The 20,674-nt window shown below is 41.3% G+C and overlaps 1 protein-coding gene across 1 annotated transcript in view; it reads left to right on the top strand.

The window, feature by feature from the left end:
* The first annotated feature begins 258 nt into the window (after positions 1-258).
* Positions 259-20,674, top strand: part of epha7 (eph receptor A7) — a 122,123-nt gene continuing 101,707 nt past the window's right edge. The window contains exons 1-3 of the mRNA XM_083934059.1: positions 259-401; positions 2,026-2,090; positions 2,640-3,309. Coding sequence (XP_083790185.1) covers positions 308-401; positions 2,026-2,090; positions 2,640-3,309 — 829 coding nt within the window. The 5' untranslated portion in view covers positions 259-307. The remainder of the gene's footprint in view (positions 402-2,025; positions 2,091-2,639; positions 3,310-20,674) is intronic.

The following is a 20,674-nucleotide window of genomic DNA, read 5'->3' as shown; positions in this document are numbered from 1 at the left end:
AAAAATATCTGAATCAAGTTGTGATAACATATCCTCAGCTTCGCAGTCCCCCCGAACACCTCCACGCGCCTATTGGCCCTCAGTTTTGATGACGTTTCATTCTACGCGCAGCGATTGGACAATCACTCCGCCTGTCTCCCTGACTGACAGCAGCTGAGCCACAGTCTCCTCCCAGCGGCAGCAGACGCTATTTGAGAGGGGGCCGGGGGACTGTTGTACATAGAGCCGCTTTAGTGTCGTCAATGGGAAGCACGCGAGACGGTGGCAAAGCGAGTTACGGTCTAGATTGAAAATCCGCGGCTGCACCATGCTCTCCAGGTCCATCCCGTGTCTGTGGATTACATTTTTCCTTCATTTATGCTGCTGTGTAGACAGCGGAGAAGCACAGAATGCGAAGGAAGGTAAGTTCTGAAAGTTCGGACTCTGTTCCATCCTATCGCGTTTGGAAAACATCCTCCAGAAACAACGGAGACGTGTCCAAATTCAGCACACATTTACTCCTTATTTTCCTTTGTTTTCTCTTTAATCCCACGCCGTGTTAATGACTCGACAGCAGGGGTGTTTGCGTGTCTGCAGATGAATCCAATGTGCGGGCACGGCAGCGCTGTCTGCTCCCAGGCTGTTTGAGAGCGACCGCTCGTTGTTTTACGCACGGCAGTTTAAACACCGTAACAACACGGAACAGACGCAGGAGCTCTTGTTTTTATTTTCGCTCCAGCGGCAGTGAGTTATGGGCATAACTGGACTCACTCGTTTTGGATTAACAATCCATCATGATTGAGTAGGTGATATCAGCGGATCGATGGGGCCAGTTTCGCAGGGTTATTTCCTCCAAAGTGGCCTCAGCTCCAACAGTTTCTTACAGGAAAATACGGCAGATCGATGCGGAGCCGTGATCTGCCTCAGACGCTCTAATCGGTCAGTTAAAGCTCGAAAACACAAAACTCAGAGCGGATTTAAATATCTGCAAGTGGATGAAAAATTCGTACTTTTAATTAATCGCATTCTGTTTAAATTATCGAAATTATGTCATGCGTAAAAAAAACTGAAAATCACGGGACAGGTATTAATTTTCTCCCCGGTTAAACTACAGTGTAATAGCGGAGCGAGCCGTGAATGTAAAAGCAGATCTGAATGGGAAATCCTCGGCGCTAATGTGCGGGTCCCTCACCTCCATATCACACGGTGTCACGTCAAATATAAGCAGAACATTCTCTTTTTTTAGGGCGGTGCGTCCTGGCTGCTGCCCCGCTCGCGATGGAGCTGTCAGCGTAATATAAAACAAAATTAAAACAACTTTTTTTTTCTGAAACCCGCCGTACGTGGTGCCGCTTTGTGCTCTCGTGCGCTTCCAGAAAAGCAAACAGGCTGATCTGAAACATCTTCTCCATGGATTAAAACTGGGAACCCTTGCGATGCTTTCACTGTAGTGTCAGGGCCGTTTGGAGCTGAAAATAGTCTTCAGTTTAAACGCAGGACGGAAGCAGCTGCTGCTGCGCAACAACTTCCACTCCAACAGTGAGTTTTAATGAACGGATGCGTCAAATAAAGCACATCCAATAGAAAAATGCGCTTATATTATTATATGTTTACTCTGCACCACAATCAGACCGCTCATTTATACATTTGTATGTATCATTTTATATTGCTGTTTTGACGAGTCTGTGTGTTGTTACGGTGTGTAATGCTGTTGCTACACTGCAATTTCACAGTTTGGGATCAGTACAGTATATTTATTTATCTATCCATCTAGCTATAAATCTTATGCGTAAAGACATTTTAATCTGTTTCTTTATTTCTCCTTAAGTCAAATGTCTCCATGTATCTCTCTGAAAGTTCCGCGCAGACAGAGGACCTGTCTGCTGCAGTGTATATATTCTTATTGAATGTTTTAGCTGCTGCTGCTGAAATAGGTCACGGCTGTATGCCCTTGCCTATAGATATCGATGTGTGACCTATCAGTAATACCCAGCCCCGGTGCCCCGGGGAGATTTAACCACCTGCCTCTCGGTTTCCTGTCACTAGTGATTCTGCTGGACTCCAAGGCACAGCAGACAGAACTGGAGTGGATCTCCTATCCTCCCAACGGAGTAAGTCGGCACAATTTCTACATCACACGGTTGTGCTCCATATCTATGTATTTGCAGCTTTCTCTGATGCCCCACATGTGTGATAGGAATAATAATATTTAGAGCAGGAATGAAACATACATAAGGATCAGTAGCCCGTGTTTCCATGCAGACATAAGTCCTAGAATCAAAGATAAAGAATGCCATAGGCTGTTTCTGCTCAGGCTTTTTAACATTCAGAGCACAGAGTCCTTGCTCTTCTGATTAAGAGCAGGCTAAGAGAAAGTTTTCAAAGTAATAATATGAACAGGAGCAGATAAATTGAGCACAATCAGTCTTTAGAGAAGTGTTTGGGCGTTAAAAATGTAACTGCTGATCTCCCTCCATTCAACACGCTTTATTGTATACAGTAAAGTCTAAAAGTGGCTATTTTTCTCTTACCTTTGTCATATTCACTATAGAGTTTTCGCTCCAGTTTGACAGTCACTCGATGTTTACCTCAGTTTGATGGCTTTCATGTCTACATTCAACAAGGTGATGTTCTCTAATGGATGAATATTTCTGTTTCAGTGGGAAGAGATCAGCGGCCTAGATGAGAACTACACACCCATTCGCACATACCAGGTTTGCCAAGTCATGGAGCCCAATCAGAATAACTGGCTTCGGACTAACTGGATAGAGAAGGGCAATGCCCAGAGAATTTTTGTGGAACTGAAGTTCACCTTGAGGGATTGTAACAGCCTACCCGGTGTGGTGGGCACTTGCAAGGAGACGTTCAACTTGTATTACCAGGAAACTGATTCAGAGGTGGGCAGGAGCTTGCGGGAGAACCAGTATGTGAAAATCGACACGATCGCCGCAGATGAAAGCTTCACCCAGGGCGACCTTGGCGAGAGGAAGATGAAGCTGAACACAGAAGTGCGCATAATTGGCCCCCTGTCCAGGCGGGGCTTCTACCTGGCCTTCCAGGACGTCGGGGCGTGCATCGCCCTGGTCTCTGTCAAAGTTTATTACAAGAAGTGTTGGTCTATTATCGAGAACCTGGCCACCTTCCCAGACACCGTGACGGGATCAGAGTTCTCCTCGCTGGTGGAGGTTGAGGGTGTGTGTGTGAGCGACGCAGAGGAGGAGGCCGACAACTCTCCCAAGATGCACTGCAGTGCCGAAGGGGAATGGCTCGTGCCCATTGGGAAATGTATATGCAAAGCTGGATTTCATCAGAAAGGAGACGCATGTGAACGTGAGTACCTTTTTATTGCTGTGAAACATATATATATTTTTTAGCATTCACAAGGTTGTTTCTTCTTAAATGAACTGTTAGAAATCAGTCAGAGGCATCACACAACAAAAGGTGTGCCAAAAAAAAAAAAAAAAAACTGGGGAGTGTTTGTGATTTCATTATGCAAAGCAGGTAAATGATTTAGGTGTCGCTGGTTGGATAGTTGTGTTGGCAAAGAGGATTGAAGCGGCTGATTTGTCAGCAGTAAAGATGGATGAGGCCAAACATGCTCGGTAATAATTGGAATCCATGTTAATTGATTACGAGGCTCTTTACAGCCACAATTCTGTTGACACTGGGATTAAATAATAACTGGAGTTTAGCTCCTCAGCTCCAATACTTCTGTTTCTTACTGGCAACGAGCCAAGACAACCACAAGCAGAATACACAAGTCCAGAGGACGTCCAGCCGGTCTTTCAGTATCCTTCTACAGCGGCCGAATGACCCCGACAGAGAGGGGAAACAAATAGCTGTCATCCTGTGGCATTTAGGCCTCAGGATATTTATGAAGGAGCCTAACAGGAAGGGCAGATCCAGCCTCACTGCGGCTCCGTTTCACCTTGTGCCGGTGCCGCTACGATTAACAATAACATACTTTCTGTCACTCTTAATGCTCAGGGGATTATTTTCAGTGGGCACCTGACTTGAAAAATAAAAATCACTATGGATTAAAAGGGGGTGACTTAGGTCACACAACTTAAGTGGCCTGCCTTGTCAGCCTTTTTTTCTTTTTTTTTTAGGGCAACCTCAATGTAAGCAGCTTATGAGGAGCAGCAGCCAGTAATAATTGAATGGAATGTTTCTAAGAACAAATTAGTGTCCCTGGCAGACAAGCTTTTATGCCACGCTGTCATCCATTAGGGACCCCACTGAGGGAGGTGTGTTAATGAAATATATTAGGCCATGTAATTTAGAGCAACACTGCCCGCCTCAAGTTGTGTTACATCTCTAATGTTAGCAGGCGGTCGCTGAATCAACCCCGTGGAGCTCCTTTTTGTTGTTCTTGTTTTAATATGCATATACGTGAGATCCAGTTGTGCCCTTTGGTGGAAAGAAAGCCTGCGGTTTATTTCCACAGGGAGAGCGTTGCTGCTGTCTTGACATGTTATTTTAGCGACCTTTTTCTTTATTATGTGTTGATGCAAAGCCCACAGAACAGAGGGCTGTTGCTTCTCTCTATTAATTAATCTGTTCTCATGTCAACTTAAACAAATACCTTGATATAGACAGCAGTACCATGAGTCTGCTCTCAGGTTGTTTAACGGCTTTTTAATGTGTACGTGGATCAAATTCCAGTCTTGACACTGAACCTTTATGAGCTTTATCTCCACTGAGGCATGAGAAGCCTTTGTATTAAGGGGTAGTTAATCTAAATAAAATGAGAATCACGGTGCACCATCAGCACTTCTTCCTGCAGCTCCAGCGACGTTAAATTGTCCATTCAGTAGTTTCCCTGAGCACAATCTAAAAGCTGTTGAAAGTATTTCTATCAGCTGAATAGTAGAGCAGTAAGTCCAAGTGGCTGTGACCGTTCAAAATATGAAGTCCTGGCATTTGGACCTGGGACTAGCCTGTCTTTGTGGTGTAAAAGTACATCTTCATAGTGGTGCTTCAGATGATGCGGCATTTTTAGTATAAAGGCTTTAGTGTACTTCACTCACAATGCAACACTATCATGATACACTGCTTGTGATGACGATGGTATCACAATACTGCCATTCATTGCAAGTAGAGCTGCAACAATTAATTGATTGTTACATTTTTCAGCATTTTGAGATGTTTTTTTAAGGAAAAAAGCTTCTTAAATATGAATATTTTTGGGTTTCTCTCCTCCTCTATGACAGTAAACTGAATATCTTTGAATTTCGGATAAAACAAGACATTTGAGGACGTCATCTTGGACTTTTAGAAATACTGATCCATGTTTTTCACCATTATATCACACTTTTTACACCAAACAACTAATCTATTAATTGCAAAAAAAATAATGACAGATAAATGAACAGTAAAAATAATCCTTAGTTGCAGCCCTGCATTGCAAGACAATCATCTACCATACATCATAAGAAGGTAAGTGTAACTGAAGAGGAATAAACACACACACACACACACACACACACACACACACACAGACTGCAGCCTGTCCATGTCATCATGTATCACTCTGATGTAAAACAGTCTTAAACTGGTAAAAGACCAAACTGCCAGAAAGCAAAACAGTTGTGAGGTCAAAATGTTTAATTCAAGGATGCAGCTATGCCTCACTAACATGTTTTTATCTGTGTAAATTACTTTAACATAAATAAAAAAAGAATAATAATTAATGAAAAAACAACAACATTACTCTGTTAAAATATTGATATTTGGCATCAATATATTGATTATTTATCACATGAAAAAGTAGTATGATTTATGGATATTTTATTACTACTTTGAACTAGTTCATATGGAGTGTGGAACGTTGTGTAAGTGTTTTGAATGGGCACACTGGAGGATGGAGAGAGTAGCCCCCTGTCACAGAGCAGGGAGATTAATTGTACAAAAACAGTGCACACTTTTGAACAGTCTGTCCTCAAAAGCATTCTTGGTGTTCAGAACGGCCTCCGATTCGGACTAAAATACTGGTATCAGTATCAGTGAGTAGGCAAATCAATTCACCCATCTACCACGCAATTTAGCCCTGAAAAAAAGATTTACTTTAAAGCAGCTTAAATATGTTTTTTTTTACGTTATTACTGTCAAACTACACGATAAAAGAAAGCGTCGTAACATTCATTCACTGTGTATTTGTTCATGTTTTACAAAAGGCCTTACCATCATTGGAAAGCAGGGTTTAGATGCTGTGAGACTATTTGGCAGGAACTTAGGAGCAGCCTGAGGTCTTCAGAGAATATTTTGACTAGCCACAAAAAAAGTGAAAAATGTCACTGTTCCAACATATTTTCTGTAAAATTGGATCTCCCTACATGTGCACATGAAACTGCATTGAAATTGCAATTCAACATTGGAAAGGTGAGATGGGCAGCAGGTTTCAAAAATGTGACCGGCACTGCTGATGCTTTACGACAACCCTTAACTGGCTTAATGGAGCATATGCAGTGTGCTATGATGACAACATGGCCGCCGAGTAAAATATTCAGACGGAGGGTGGGTGCAGGTGGAGTGAAGTTGAGCTGTCAGTCATGTCATTTGAGGAGCCCCCTCTGTGGCTGCAAAGGCCTCCTCCCAAACGTGCTGTGATCCACTCATTCATCACCGTCAGAGAAGAGGGACCCCTTGTCTTTCACTACACCCCCCTCCCTCTGTGTCTCTCTTTAACTCTTTGTGTGTCAATCTTTGGCAGTAAATGTCACTCTTCTTCTCCGCCTGCTGCGTTCACTGCTCTCAGTGTAATGGGTGTTGAAAAAGGCCAGTTGAAGTGTCGCCGCAGCCTGCGCGCGCTCCATTTTGCAAAAGAAGTGCGTGTTGTGAAAATAGCACCCATTCATCCGCTGGGCTTGTTCAGCGCTGGCTACTGGTTGCAATGGAGCCACAGAGTCGTTTGGACAGAGAGAGGGCCCTTGTGGGAGGACATTGACGTCTTTGTTCCGCTTAATCCCGGTAATGTATGTTGTCCGATTTTGACACATCACATCATTTTGGTACTAAGTAACCAGTGGCTGGGAAATGATTAACTGTTGACCCTCGACCCAAGAAGTGAGAGGCCTCTATCTGGTGGAAAACAGATAAAACTGGCTCTATCTGACTGCTATCGGTGCATGCTAACAAGATAATTATTGAGAGGATACAGCATCCTGTAGACGCTGGCACCATCCGTCTTGACTGTCAGGTGGTTGGACAGAAGTTAGTTGGAGACTGATTGATGATTGAGCCCCCAAGGGAAAGGGGCTGGGCAGTTGGGGTTTGACCACGACAGCTAACATGTATGGAGGCCACCATGCGGCCGGGGGCAGCCAGGCCCAGCTCCAGGCCTGCAGAAAAGGCTTTATTTAGCATTTCAAATGAAGCCAGGAAGCCAAGAGTCAGGAGGTCCTCATACATCTTGATGTCCCCCTGATTGATAATGTGTGAATTTAATACACCAAATGGCTGTCTTTGACAACTGCTCCAGAGCTTGATTATGTAAATGACAGGTGTGCGCCGAATCCACAAGAGACCCAAATGGACCCAAATCACTCATGATTTAAATAAATTGGTGATAGATGGGAGCTTCTCCTGTCACTGCCAGTGTGTGCTTTTTGTGAATGCTAGCATTCTTCCACAGCCCAGGGCTTTTCCTCCTTTTTGTGTTGGCCTGGCAGGTAGCAGTCCGATACACAGATGTGCTATTCTCTGCTCAGGATATTGCCACCAATACAGCTGGCAAATGATCTGGTTCCATTCTCTGAAATGTGAAGATTTGCTGCTTTTTAAACCATCGTCAGAGGAATATGGTTCTGGTGATGGGTATCATTTCACAGACTAATCACTTAGAAAAAGAATGATTGCAGGGATAACACTGACTGTTTATTGATTTTGTTTTTTACCAATTTTACCAAGTTTTTTTATCAATTTTATGATTGATTAATATATCAACTATTGTGTTGATAAATTTGGACTGGGCGATAATTCAATATGATAATGTATCATATTTCAATGGAATCTTATGATTATATATCGAGATATCACGATACACGATTAAGCCATCTAAATCGATGGTAACAAGCACATAATAACTCAAATTCATCAGAAAAAGTAGATGTTATGGTATAGTTTTTCCATTCCTGCTAAGAAAATATAATCAGTTGTTTAAATAATTGTTTTCAGCTCTAAATATGTTTTAGCTGGAGGGCCAGGATTATTTGGGTTCCAACTAATAGTAATTTTATGGCTTGTATATCATGACCAGGTCCAGTCTGAGCCAAGACTGACTCCAAAGGCAGAGGGGTCCTATTCAAGACCGTAAAAGGCAATAGCATATGTCCAATGCTAATATAGTGATTAGGGAGTTAGGGAAGATTGATCTTCTAATCAGTCAACCAAACTGATGCAGAGGATTTAGGCAACATTCTCTATAACTGCTCCTGAATTAACAGCCAGAAACAAATTGACCAGTTCTTATTAGCAGTCCAACAAGACAGTAGTCCAAGATAAGTGTGAGTCTTTAAAAAAGTGTCCTGTCAGTAAATTTCAAGAGTTTGTTTTCATGATCAAGATAATCTCACTTTTTACTAAACTAAATGTCCTCAAAGTAGCTTCAACTGTCTTTACCTTATTAGCCTTGATTTCGGGGTCATCCCTATGTTCCAAGGTCGCACAAGGCTGTGGAAAAAATAATAGACTGGGGAACATAGGACCCCTTTTTTCTTACAGGGAACATAGGACCCGGGGAACATAGGTACGCTCCCTTAATTTCCTACACCGCCCCAGATAAGTTCTCTGTGCTCTATATGCTGTATGGAGTGGAAAAAAACAAATAAATTGTGATTTTATATCAAGTTTCTGCAGCAGAGAGAGAACAATGGTTGTTGGAACGACATACATAGGCCAATGAAAAGGGTGGTACATTTGAGCTGAAGTTGCTTTACTGAAAACACGTGTAGACTCGTCTTCATGACTAGAAGATATCACTGCACTTCTTTCACTCGGATCTCATCCCTTTTCATTAGCAGAAACTAAACTGCAGTTTCTTTTTCAGAGAAGGCTAAATAGTTAAAGTCTGGGATTTATAAATGTATTTATTTTATTTCCTCATCTAGTGACCCCTTTTAAATATACACTTTCAAATGAGAAGTGAATGCACCAAGAAGTAGTTTGCTGGGATACACTTGCTTGAGCTGGTGCTAGCGGTGCTTTCAGTGGGATCCGGCTTCCCTGTCAACATGTCTAACGAAATACAAATGGCTCATTTTACATGCGGAAAAATCTTCCACCGGGAGGCTCATTCGGAGAGTCGTTTGGCTTGGTAAATATTTGTCTCAAAGTTACATTTATATGAAGTGCACCAAGTCATCTGCTAAAACAGAGGCAAGGAAACAAAAGGCCTGTCATGACTTAGAATTTCACACCGGTTCCCAGGTTTATAGATATCACAGTGAGGTAAAGATGGATCTAAAACACATCTATGCACTGAGAGCTGAGATTAAAGGACACGAGGCTGCTGGTCACTGCTAATGGGTTTGTCTCTCTCCTCTGCTGATAAGCTACAGCTCCTGTGTCATGCATACATGAATATCAAGCAGCTGAGAGGAAAGCTCAGTCCACTCAACTTCTGTAGGCACACAAACTTTGTCAAGAAAACAATATTAGGAGCATCGGAGAAAAAAAAAATCTCATGGGAATACTGATATCGTAATAAACTTAATTTATATAGCACCTTTCATACAGGTCAAAGTGCTTTACACAAGAAACAAATCAATAACAAAGGCATTAAAAAACGCAGACAGTGTAAACAATACAATAATAAAATCCCTAAAAAAAATTAAGAAAGGACAATAGTTGTGATAAAACATTTGTTGACAGTGATAAAACATATTCTAACTATAAAAAGCCATAAAACAAGTGACACATATCAGATAATAACAGTGATTTAGTGGGATTCATTCAAAATGGTATCATAAAAATATGAGCTGTTTCTTAAACCATCAACAGAAGTCGTTAGTCTGATTTGGGTGGGAGTTTTTTCCAAACTGTCCGTGCAAAACAGCAGAAAGTCATTTTTGGTACATTGAGCGGAGTTTGTCACAGTACCAGAATTTAAAACTCTGATACAATACTAGAAAGGTGTGAAGGAGCTGAACCATTGAGGGCTTAAAAATAAGTCAAAGAAGGCTCATTGCATTGTTACTAACCAGGAATATGATTTTATTATTATTATTTTATACAGACTTATTGAGTCTACGCTGTCAAAAACAACACCAGTTGGCATGTCAGGGGTACTAAACCTGTTCAAGGTCAGTTCTTATGAAAAATAAAAAGTTTACGTAATTTGGAATTGTTTGCTATAGGTTTTCAACACAGGGCGATCATCTGTATATGAATTGAAAGTGGTGTGATTCAAGAATATAGACCATGTAGACATAACCTTTGTGCATAGAGATGTTTTGATAAATATTACTTCCTTGATACTGATTCTAATTTCAATATATAAATGTATGTATATGTATATCTTGTATATTATAATTAACACATAACAGCTGTACCCTGTATGGATGTAATATTGGTATCGGAACAACTCCTAATTCAAAGACAAAAGTCTACATCTGCTGATTTGTTGCAAGTTCTTATGTAAGGAGCTTCTGATTTCTGAGCAGATTGATGCAAATCAGAGATACTGATATTTCTGGGTACTTTGTACATATTCAAGGAGTGTGTGCGTTCTGGTTTCACATAGTTATTCCTCTGACAGAAAGGGTCTGATTTTAGAAGCAAACTGTGACAACCACTGTTTAATGCTCTTTCAAGTCCACATGAAAAAAACAGGGAGTGATGACTAACTAGTATCCAGGTCTTGGAATCTGACCTGCCATTCCAGATTTGAGGCCCTACACTGCGTCGCATGAATAGACAGAATCCAAGCAAACAGTTTTCATTCTCACACAAACAAAGGCACATGGCCAGCTATACTGGAAAGACACTTCGTTAACCCTCAAAACAGGGGGACCCCTGTGACTTTGTGTCAGATAGCGTTATTTCCAAGGTGACACAGGGGTCCGCATGTTGCTATGCATAAGGTCTGTGAATATTAACTTCATTTACACATGGCTGCAGACCAGCGCAGCGCCACAATGGAGCCCTGCCTGTTGTGTTTAGTAACATGAGCGCTCGGCTGACAGGACACTGTCAAGACAGAAGATGGATGATCGCAGCAGTTGACCCCTGATCGCCAGAAGAGTCACCTCTCCAGCCCCCTCTCCCTGCATGACAAAAGAGCCCTCCCCATGGTGCATCGGCCCTCATCTACACTTGCACTAACAGGTTTAGACATCTCCATCGATCCTCCCTTACATACCTCTTGCAATTCTAAGCTTTTGCCCTTTTTAGCGTTCCAAACTGTGGCACAGATGTCTTTTTTTGTAATTGCTGGCCCGCTGACTGCTCGAGAGGGATGTGATCAGACAGGCAAACTCCATTTTGATAGACAAAGTATTTGGTGGTGTGTGTTGTATCCCTGTGGCATGAGGGTGAAAGTGATATGTGACTAGGCACAGGGTCTGGACACCTTAAGAGGCAACCGTTGTCAGTGGATCTGCTCCTCTGGGAGGCTTCAGACCACTGGTTCTGTACTGCAATCTTCCTTTAAGACGAGAATCAATAACTTATTACATAACTTTTTTTACAACACTTTTTTTCCCACCTACATCCAGAGCAGAGGAAGCGAAACTTAAAATGTGCTGAGGATGGCTCTGTCGCAGAGTAATTTTTGAGTTCAAATCAAGAGCTTGGCAAAAAATGAGCTACCCAATTTTTGCATAACCAGAGTGAGAGAGAGATAATAAACAGCTTTATGGCAAATCTGATTATTATTTTGATAATGCAATCACCTACCAGTCAGTTTCTGGACTATTTCACGTCACAATTACAGTATTCTGACCAAAAATACTTGCAATATTATCCAAATAACTTTCCTATAATTACCAATTCAAAGTATATTTAAAACTTTAAAATGGAAATAAAACACACTGGGGTCATTTTACCTTATATTTTGTTAAGAAACATGTACTTTTATTGTATCACGGATAAGACACACATCTTTCTTTTTTAGTGAAAAAAACAAAAAATCTCAAATAAGGGAATCATAAATCATACCGTCCCACTTATTCAAATGCCATTAAAAAAGTCACAGTGTACTCTGTCATAAAAAATGTTCATTCAATGACCAAACATATATTTGTTGTTGTGGTTGATAAATACATGCACTGTAAATTTCACCTTCTATTTCTTTTAATAGGCTAATAAGAAGATAAGAAGATGGAGTTATATGTAAATTAAAATCAATTCTACTTGATTTTTAACTTATGAGCTGTGATCAAATTAATTTTACAGTTAGAGAAAAAAACTGCGGTCACATGACCTGTAGAGTCAGTTTCTTTTTATCATCATACACAATAAAACTGAGTATCCCATCCCTAATCTGAGTAGCTGGATATAAGGTAAATAAAAAAAGCTTTTTCTCTTTTTACATTTGGATGACCTGAGCCTTTAAGAGTAGTGCAGATCTTGTGGGTATGTGAGGCTGAGGGCGGTGTCTCTGAGCGTGATCACACTATCCTTTTGGCCGCGGCCAAAACCGGTTTTTCAGCTAAAGTCTAGTACCTTTAAGTAGTGTGAGCGCACCCGCTCCGCGCTAAACTGCGGCCAGCTGGCCCTCCACGGCCCGCTTGAAATAGGTGGGCTTTAGCGGAGCTGTTTGCACATGTACGAGCACGAGCGTGCGCACGTGTACGAGCACGAGCACGAGCCCTACGGCAGTAGCGTTATGTCCGCCTGTTCGGACATGTAAATAGAAGGACGGACCATGCGCGGACATTTAACAACAACAACAATGGCGGTGAAAGGTTCATGTTGGTGTGGTGCGGAGGTGGAGTGTTTACTGCAGATTTGGTCGGATGAAAATATTCAAAAACAGTCGACAAGACGCACAAAAACTCCTAGGTCTATGGAAAGATTTGTAAACAAAGCCACACACACGCGATCAATGCGTGTGACGTGTTACGGCGTGATGGCGTATGGACAGCAAGAAGCATTGGCCGAGGCCCTGGCAGTGTGAGTACAAACGGGGCTGGGGCGCGGGGGGGAGAGGGAGGGGGGACAAGTACCCTAAAGTCCGGGTCGTGGTCCGGGAGGACAGTGTGATCACGCTCTCTATGTGTCAGGGGGCCACGGGGACTTGGCCACAGTGGTGACAAGCAGCTAGTGTGACATTGTTCCATTCATTTCTGTCACAGCTCTGGGAACAGAGGGGGGTGGGTGGTGGTGGATTAGAATGGGCGGGGCTGGTTCAGTAAGGTTGGTCATCATTGGCCCAATTCAGAGATAATGCTCAGTTGCTGACTCGGGACATTTTCAGTGCTGATTTGGCTTGGGCTGCAGGGGGCTTTGAATCGGCCAGACCTTTGGACCCTGTGCTTTCATTCCCTGAATGCAGAGTGCTCCCCTCTTCTGCGGTGTCTTTTAGCACGACTCTCTTTTAGAGCTGACCACCTCATCCATTTAAAGGTAGCCGCCTGGCTGGCCTTAAGGGCCCTCTCCTGTTTCCATGTGAGTTAAATTAACTAAACTAAAGACGATTAGGAAGGGACATTTTCCATGTCACTTAGAGCGTACTCACACTGTCCTTCCGGACCGCGACCCGGACTTTAGGGTACTTGTCCCCCCTCCCTCAACCAACTTGAGTCTTTATTGGGTCTGTTCACCCCAATAACCAAAAAAAGTGTCTGTTGATGAGATTTCTGTCTCAGACCAATAAAAAGGAGCTGAATGTATGTCATGTGTAATGTCGCACAGAACAGGGAAAACGTGTTTTTTTTACGTAGCACCCTCAACATGGAATTTGCTGCAGAATGACTATAAACTTAGTGCATTCATTTCTTTAAGTTATTTTAAATCAAAAATGAAAAAAATCCAGACAGACTTAACATGTCAAGGTAACAAAAATGACTCCTTTGCTGTGTATTGTAAATTGCTTTGCTTTTTTTTTATTCTAAAGATTTTGTCCTGTGTTATAACTCCCCCCCCCCCCGCGCCCCAGCCCCGTTTGTACTCACACTGCCAGGGCCGGCCAATGCTTCTTGCTGTCCATACGCCATCACGCCGTAACACGTCACACGCATTGATCGCGTGTGTGTGGCTTTGTTTACAAATCTTTCCACAGACCTTGGAGTTTTTGTGCGTCTTGTCGACTGTTTTTGAATATTTTCATCCGACCAAATCTGCAGTAAACACTCCACCTCCGCATCACACCAACATGAACCTTTCACCGCCATTGTTGTTGTTGTTAAATATCCGCGCATGGTCCGTCCTTCTATTTACATGTCCGAACAGGCGGACATAACGCTACTGCTGTAGGGCTCGTGCTCGTGCTCGTGCTCGCACACGTGCGCGCGCTCGTGCACGTACGCGCGCTCGTGCACGTACATGTGCAAACGGCTCCGCTAAAGCCCACCTCTTTCAAGCGGGCTGTGGACTGGCCGCAGTTGTGCGCGGAGCGGGTGCACTCACACTGCTTAAAGGTACTAGACTTTAGCTGAAAAAACGGTTTTGGCCCCGGCCAGAAGGACAGTGTGAGTAGGCCCTTAGAATCCATTTCAAGAAGCTCACTCTGATTAAAGAAGTTGAGACCTCTCAGGAGAACTGTGCACAGACTCCAGACAGCTCCTGCTCAGGCTGAGTGAGGCTGTAAATTCAAGGGGTTTAATCTTAAAATGCCCTTCATTTTCCATCCATTCCAAATCCATGCAGTAAATCAGTAGGAGAGCTCAAGGAGAAAAACAGCTGTTCAAGTTTGTTGTTTGCAATTCGAATTGCTGTCAGCAGCTACTCTGATGCAGCTGAAGCAGTTGTCTTTTGTGATATCATTTTACTTCCTCCTTTCCCTTAAAACCTCAAACCTAGATTCCTTTGTTTGTTAGTCGTTTACCCTCAAACTGAAGGTGGAAATAAGATTGACATTATTCTGTCAAGAAATCACCAAAACCAACTTGAGTCTTTATTGGGTCTGTTCACCCCAATAACCAAAAAAAGTGTCTGTTGATGAGATTTCTGTCTCAGACCAATAAAAAGGAGCTGAATGTATGTCATGTGTAATGTCCGCACAGAACAGGGAAAACGTGTTTTTTTTACGTAGCACCCTCAACATGGAATTTGCTGCAGAATGACTATAAACTTAGTGCATTCATTTCTTTAAGTTATTTTAAATCAAAAATGAAAAAAATCCAGACAGACTTAACATGTCAAGGTAACAAAAATGACTCCTTTGCTGTGTATTGTAAATTGCTTTGCTTTTTTTTTATTCTAAAGATTTTGTCCTGTGTTATAACTCTGCTGCTGCCTGTCTTGGTCTCCCTCAAAAAAGACTTTCTTAATCTCAATGGGTTTCTCCTTGTTAAATAAAGGTTGGGAATAAATAAGTAATGTTCAAAGTCATATTAAAAAATAAAATCAAGAGCAACAGCTCTTTTCAGAAACACTGTCCTTGTTATTCTGGATAATCCTCACAAAATATTATAAAGCTGTTTTATAGGGACTATTTCACCTCCACTGCATTGCGGTGGAGACAGAAAGACCTCAAAAGTGAGAACATTATGACTTTATAACCGAAGATAGTTAATGTCACTGAGAATAATTAAACAAATCTAAATGAATTCTATCACTTAATATAAATTTAGTATGACTGCCCCCGATTAAAGAAATTCTTAGTCAGCTGACAATTTAACATGATTTTGTTGATTCATCGATTTGATCTAATCGCCAAAGCTGTAAAACTGCAGGCGAAAGCTCTACTATATGTTTCTTGGAAATTAGTCATTCATCATAAAAAAATTACTCATCAACAAAAGAAATGGTATCAAAATGACCAATTAGTCGACTAATAGACAAAGAGGGGGCAGCCCTAAAATATAGATTAGATAGATTTTGACGGTATTTTTGACTTTGACCTGATTTATCAGTTCAACACTTTGGTGTTCATTTGTTTGCAGGTTAATTCCAAATTCTCCCACTTTAAGGTTAAACTTTGTGGTGTGGCTGTAGCATTACTTATAGCAAGACGATTAGCTTAAATTTCAGTGGAACTTCCTTCCTTTAGTTTTCTCTGCTCAGGGGACAAAGCTGCATGCCCTCCAACACAGTGTAAGGGAATGCTAATCTTCTCTTTGTTTCTCATGAAAAGCTACTTATCTTCTGCTAAGCACAGGTACCTCAGATGAATGGCTTGGTTGTATGTGTGGAGTGTAGCAGCAGCAGCCAGACAGAGCCAGTATGTGTCGGTGAAGGGACAATATAAAAGCAGATGCTTTAACCGTTTAACTCATGTCCTTTTAATTGGACTTCTTGTTTGGCCTTGTTGTAGCCATACCCTGGGTTCACTATTCTTACAAAATCCTCAGGTGGCACTGGTGTTGGAAAATGAACTTGTTTGGAAGGGGTTTGACATTGAAACTCTTTCTCTACCCCATGAAGAGATTTCCAGCACGGCCTCAGTTCTTTTCCTTTCCTTTGTGTGATCTGCCACTGTTTCCCAGAGCTGAACAGGCGCCTTGCCTCTCATAGGTGAGAGATTAACGTGTCTGCAGGCAAAAACCCAGCTGCTGAGCATCTCTGTCTTTACTGAAAAAGAAAAAAAAAACTTAGAGAAGTGCAATGGGCTCAGAGGAAAACAAATTTTGACAAACACCTGCTGCTTTCTTTGTTGCTCATGTGATCGGACTAAAACCAATGTTTAATTATGAAAAATGAAAAAGTGTAAACCACAATTTTTCTTAAGCAAAATATTAGAATACTCTGAATACAGTTTAGATCAATGATTCCCAAACAAGGGTACTTGGAAAGATGTGGAGCAGCTCAACTAAATTAAAAAAATATAATTTTTTATTTGATTTAAAGAATAGCCTGTCTTGGCTGTGACAACTGAAGGCCATGTTGCAGTTAAAAGTGTGTGGAAGCTAGTTAGCAAGCTAGCACAGAGACGGGTAGTCTATCTATAAATGGATGGGTGGTGGAAATAAAAACAGATAAAAGTAGCTAAAACGCCAGAACTAGCTATAATAGTTCAAATGATTATCTGACAGTAATGAATAAGCAGTTGAAATTGTTGAAATCAGAATCAGAAATACTTTAATAATCCCAGGGGGAAATTGTTTCAAATAATAAGTAATAATAGTTTAAGAAGTTTGCTAAAAGTAGACTAAACATTTTTAATAATTAGCTTTACTGGATAAGGTAACAGATACAGATACAGTCAGCTCAAAGTAACATTTATTGATAAACAGATGAATTAGTTGGCTAAAAATAGTGATAGTTATCTAAAAAATTGTCCTACTGACTAAACAAAACAAATAATTAGCTAAACAGATAAATGGTTAGATAGCTAAATGAAAGCTTCACTCCAAGTAGTAGGCCTAGTAATGGTATGGTTCCTGATCAAACCAACTTAAAGTACCAGTCGGCAACATTTGTTTGATCATATTCACTGAAGCCGACACTCTGCTCCGATAGAACGACATAAAATCAGCAGTTGCTATCTATGAGTAAGTTAGCCAGCCTACCTCCATGTACTGTGTACTCCATGCTGTTTATTGATGAGAGAAGACACAGGCGCGTTCACAGGAGTCTGGTGCACACGCAATGACGAGCACTTGATGGGAGAGAGCGGAGTAGCTTGGTGGTAGAGGGGGGAGGGGCGTGAGAGTTCAAAATTTAAATCAATTTAATCTGCCAGACTTGCCGACTGCAGCTTTAAAATATAGACAGTTCAGTTGTATAAAAAAAAAGATAATATCCACTTTTATATGATGAATAGTGTCATACATTTGGCTTAATGAAAGGGTACTTGATGAAAGGGTAGGCTACGTGTGTTCATTGGGCTGTGGAATCAGACCAAGCAAGCACTGCAGTAAGCTTAATAAATAACTCATATCATCCTTCAAGGTGTACTTGATTTTTTCAAAACCTTTGCAGCTACAAAAGTCCACACATCACCTGAGAGATGAGATCAATTGAGCTGTCCTTTGGCTTTTTAAGTAGAGGAAAGATGTACTGGCTCTAGCATTATGGGAGAAAACACCACAGGCTTTACTCCGTAAACAGAGCCTGATGAATATCCACACCGAGGCCTACTATTTATTGCGGCAAAGACAATAGGCACATCTAATCAGAGCAACACACATAGGTTTCAGGCTACATTAATGCATCAGAAATAAGCTCAGTGTGAGCTATTGACATCCTTCTCTAGAGTCACAACGTGCTGCCATAGTCCTGATCGTATGCCCTGAAAGTAAAACTGAAAAACATGAAACAGGGGTTGGGGTTTTAAATAGCGTTTCATGGTTGTCTGAACATCCAGCTAGACACAGGGCATTTTTAAAATAGCTGAAGAGAAAGTTCATGACAGTATTAACAATGGATTGCAGTGTAATAGAAGCAATCAGACTGGTTTTAGGGAGAAAATGCCTTTTGTTTTTTTTATAGAGATAGCACATGAACTTTTTCTTGTGGCACCAAAGTCCAAAACCTGCCAGATTATTCAGTCTACTTAAACATAATTTCTCAATTAAAATAAAAGTTGAATTAGTTTTAGACTTTTTTTTAACATTTAACATTTGTGCATAGGCAGATCAAGTGTGCCTGGTATTAGTACACCAGAAATCACTACCTGATACCAGATTTAATGGGTGAATAGTTGCTTAAACACATTTTCTTAGAACTATACAACACACTGTATACTCACACACATAAATGGAGGTCTTAAAGCTAAATATTGACATGGGATCCAAGAACGAAGACCCCCTTTATGGCCCCTTTCACTGTTCTTTTTCAGTGCATATTCCCGAATGAGCACAAGCTAGTTAACACATAGTGTATCTGGAGCTTTTGGAGTCCCCTGGAGTTCTGGGGGCCCGGGGCACTTGCCTGCTCAGGGTGGTTGGTAATTCAGTAGGGCTGTAGGATTTTATTAATTCTGCGATATAAATCAATATTTTGTTTCCACAGAAAGTATCGATTTTTTGGGCGCAAGTATCGATACATTAAGTCCCATTCAATTCCCCTGTTACTCTGCTCGCTGCCCATTTCCTCCCCGTTCGCTTTGCAGGAAGAGCTGTTAGGTCGGCAGGCCGCCAGTGTCGCTGTAGAGCATTTCTAGCTGTCTGTCCAGCGGAGATGGGGACTCCAGATTTGAGACTTGTGCACAATCTTTTTTCCATGTACTTTTTGGAGCATTAACATCAGGAGCAGAAAGTAATTCTCTCACACAGAGATGTGAGAGCGGCCACACTCGGCAGATGACACAGAGAGCACGTCACCTGCTGCTGGGGCGAAGTTAGTTTTAAGTTGGATATTAAACTGACCCACTCCTGTCCCAGTCTATCCGAATATCCAACTTCAAACTAACTTCACCCCGGTCTGCTGCTGCAGTTACATTACCGTTTGTCATATTGTTTGGCTTTAATAATGTCACTCAAAGCCGGAACAAAAGAATCACAGAATGCAACGTCTGTGTTAAGCTCAGCTGCATAAACTATCAACGTTAGCTTGCTCCTAATGTTAGCTTTGTGAGAGATTCATTTTTAGATTGCCGTTCATTAAATTACATATATTTGAGGAGTGTTTTCTTGCCAGTGCTGCCTCCCTCTGCTGCCATTAAACCGGGAGAAATACACGTTAATTATTAATGTCAGCTAAAGGCAAGATTACCTTACAGGTGTATTGTTGACCACATAATGTTAATGTTAATATTACTGCGTTATTAGCTTTAGCCAATACACTGCGTTTGAGAGGCTGGAGGATTTTTTTATTTATTTCACAGAAAGAGCTCACTGACATTAAACATCTCTTTTTTCAGACAGCAGCACGACTGACAACGGGTCTGACAAACATAATGAGCAGCCAATACAATAAAAATATAATAAAGAACAAGTGAAAACAGCAAATATATTTGAAAACCAAGCATAATCGTGAATATATCAGTCAGAATATCTACAGCCAGATGTGTCTGCCTCTAGGTTATTATCAAGTGTCTTCAAATCCTCCAATGAGAGCAGGACCTGGAGTTTCAGGTGTGTCTGTGATTAGTTCAGGTAAAGGCAGCAGCAGACCTTTTCTATTTACACTAGATTATAAAGTGTCATTAGTTGGGGCTTTGTGTAATTATACAATACAGTTGCACTTCAGCTCTATATTATTATTTATTAAAACCATAAGAGACTTGATTATGACTTGCTGCTTCCCTCAGAGACCTGAGACTTGACTTGGACTTGCAAAAAGTCACTTGTGACTATCTCTGCTTTCCAGTCAGAGCCATATATTGTGTAATTGATTCTTTCAGTTTTATTAATTCAATCCCAGTCAATGGAACACTCACAAGATGTCACCAAAATCACTCTGTCCCTTTAAAATCTTTCAGAAAATGATGTAAGTGTATCGAATCATACCAAATCGAACCGTACTGTTGGCTGAATATCGTGATATTGTATCGTGAGCTGAATATTGTGCATCATATCGTATCATATTGTGAGATTAGTGTATAGCTACAGCCCTGTAATTCAGACTTTCATCTATTTGATTTATTTTGTTACATGAACCACTTTTTTAGATTTGTAGGTAAAATGTGCAAAAGTAAAGGCTCACCAAC

Source organism: Echiichthys vipera (assembly GCF_963691815.1).
Source record: "Echiichthys vipera genome assembly, chromosome: 19".
In the NCBI taxonomy this organism is placed as follows: domain Eukaryota; kingdom Metazoa; phylum Chordata; class Actinopteri; order Perciformes; family Trachinidae; genus Echiichthys; species Echiichthys vipera.
The sequence above is the reverse complement of the archived record's forward strand: the minus strand, read 5'-3'. Positions and strand labels throughout refer to the sequence as shown.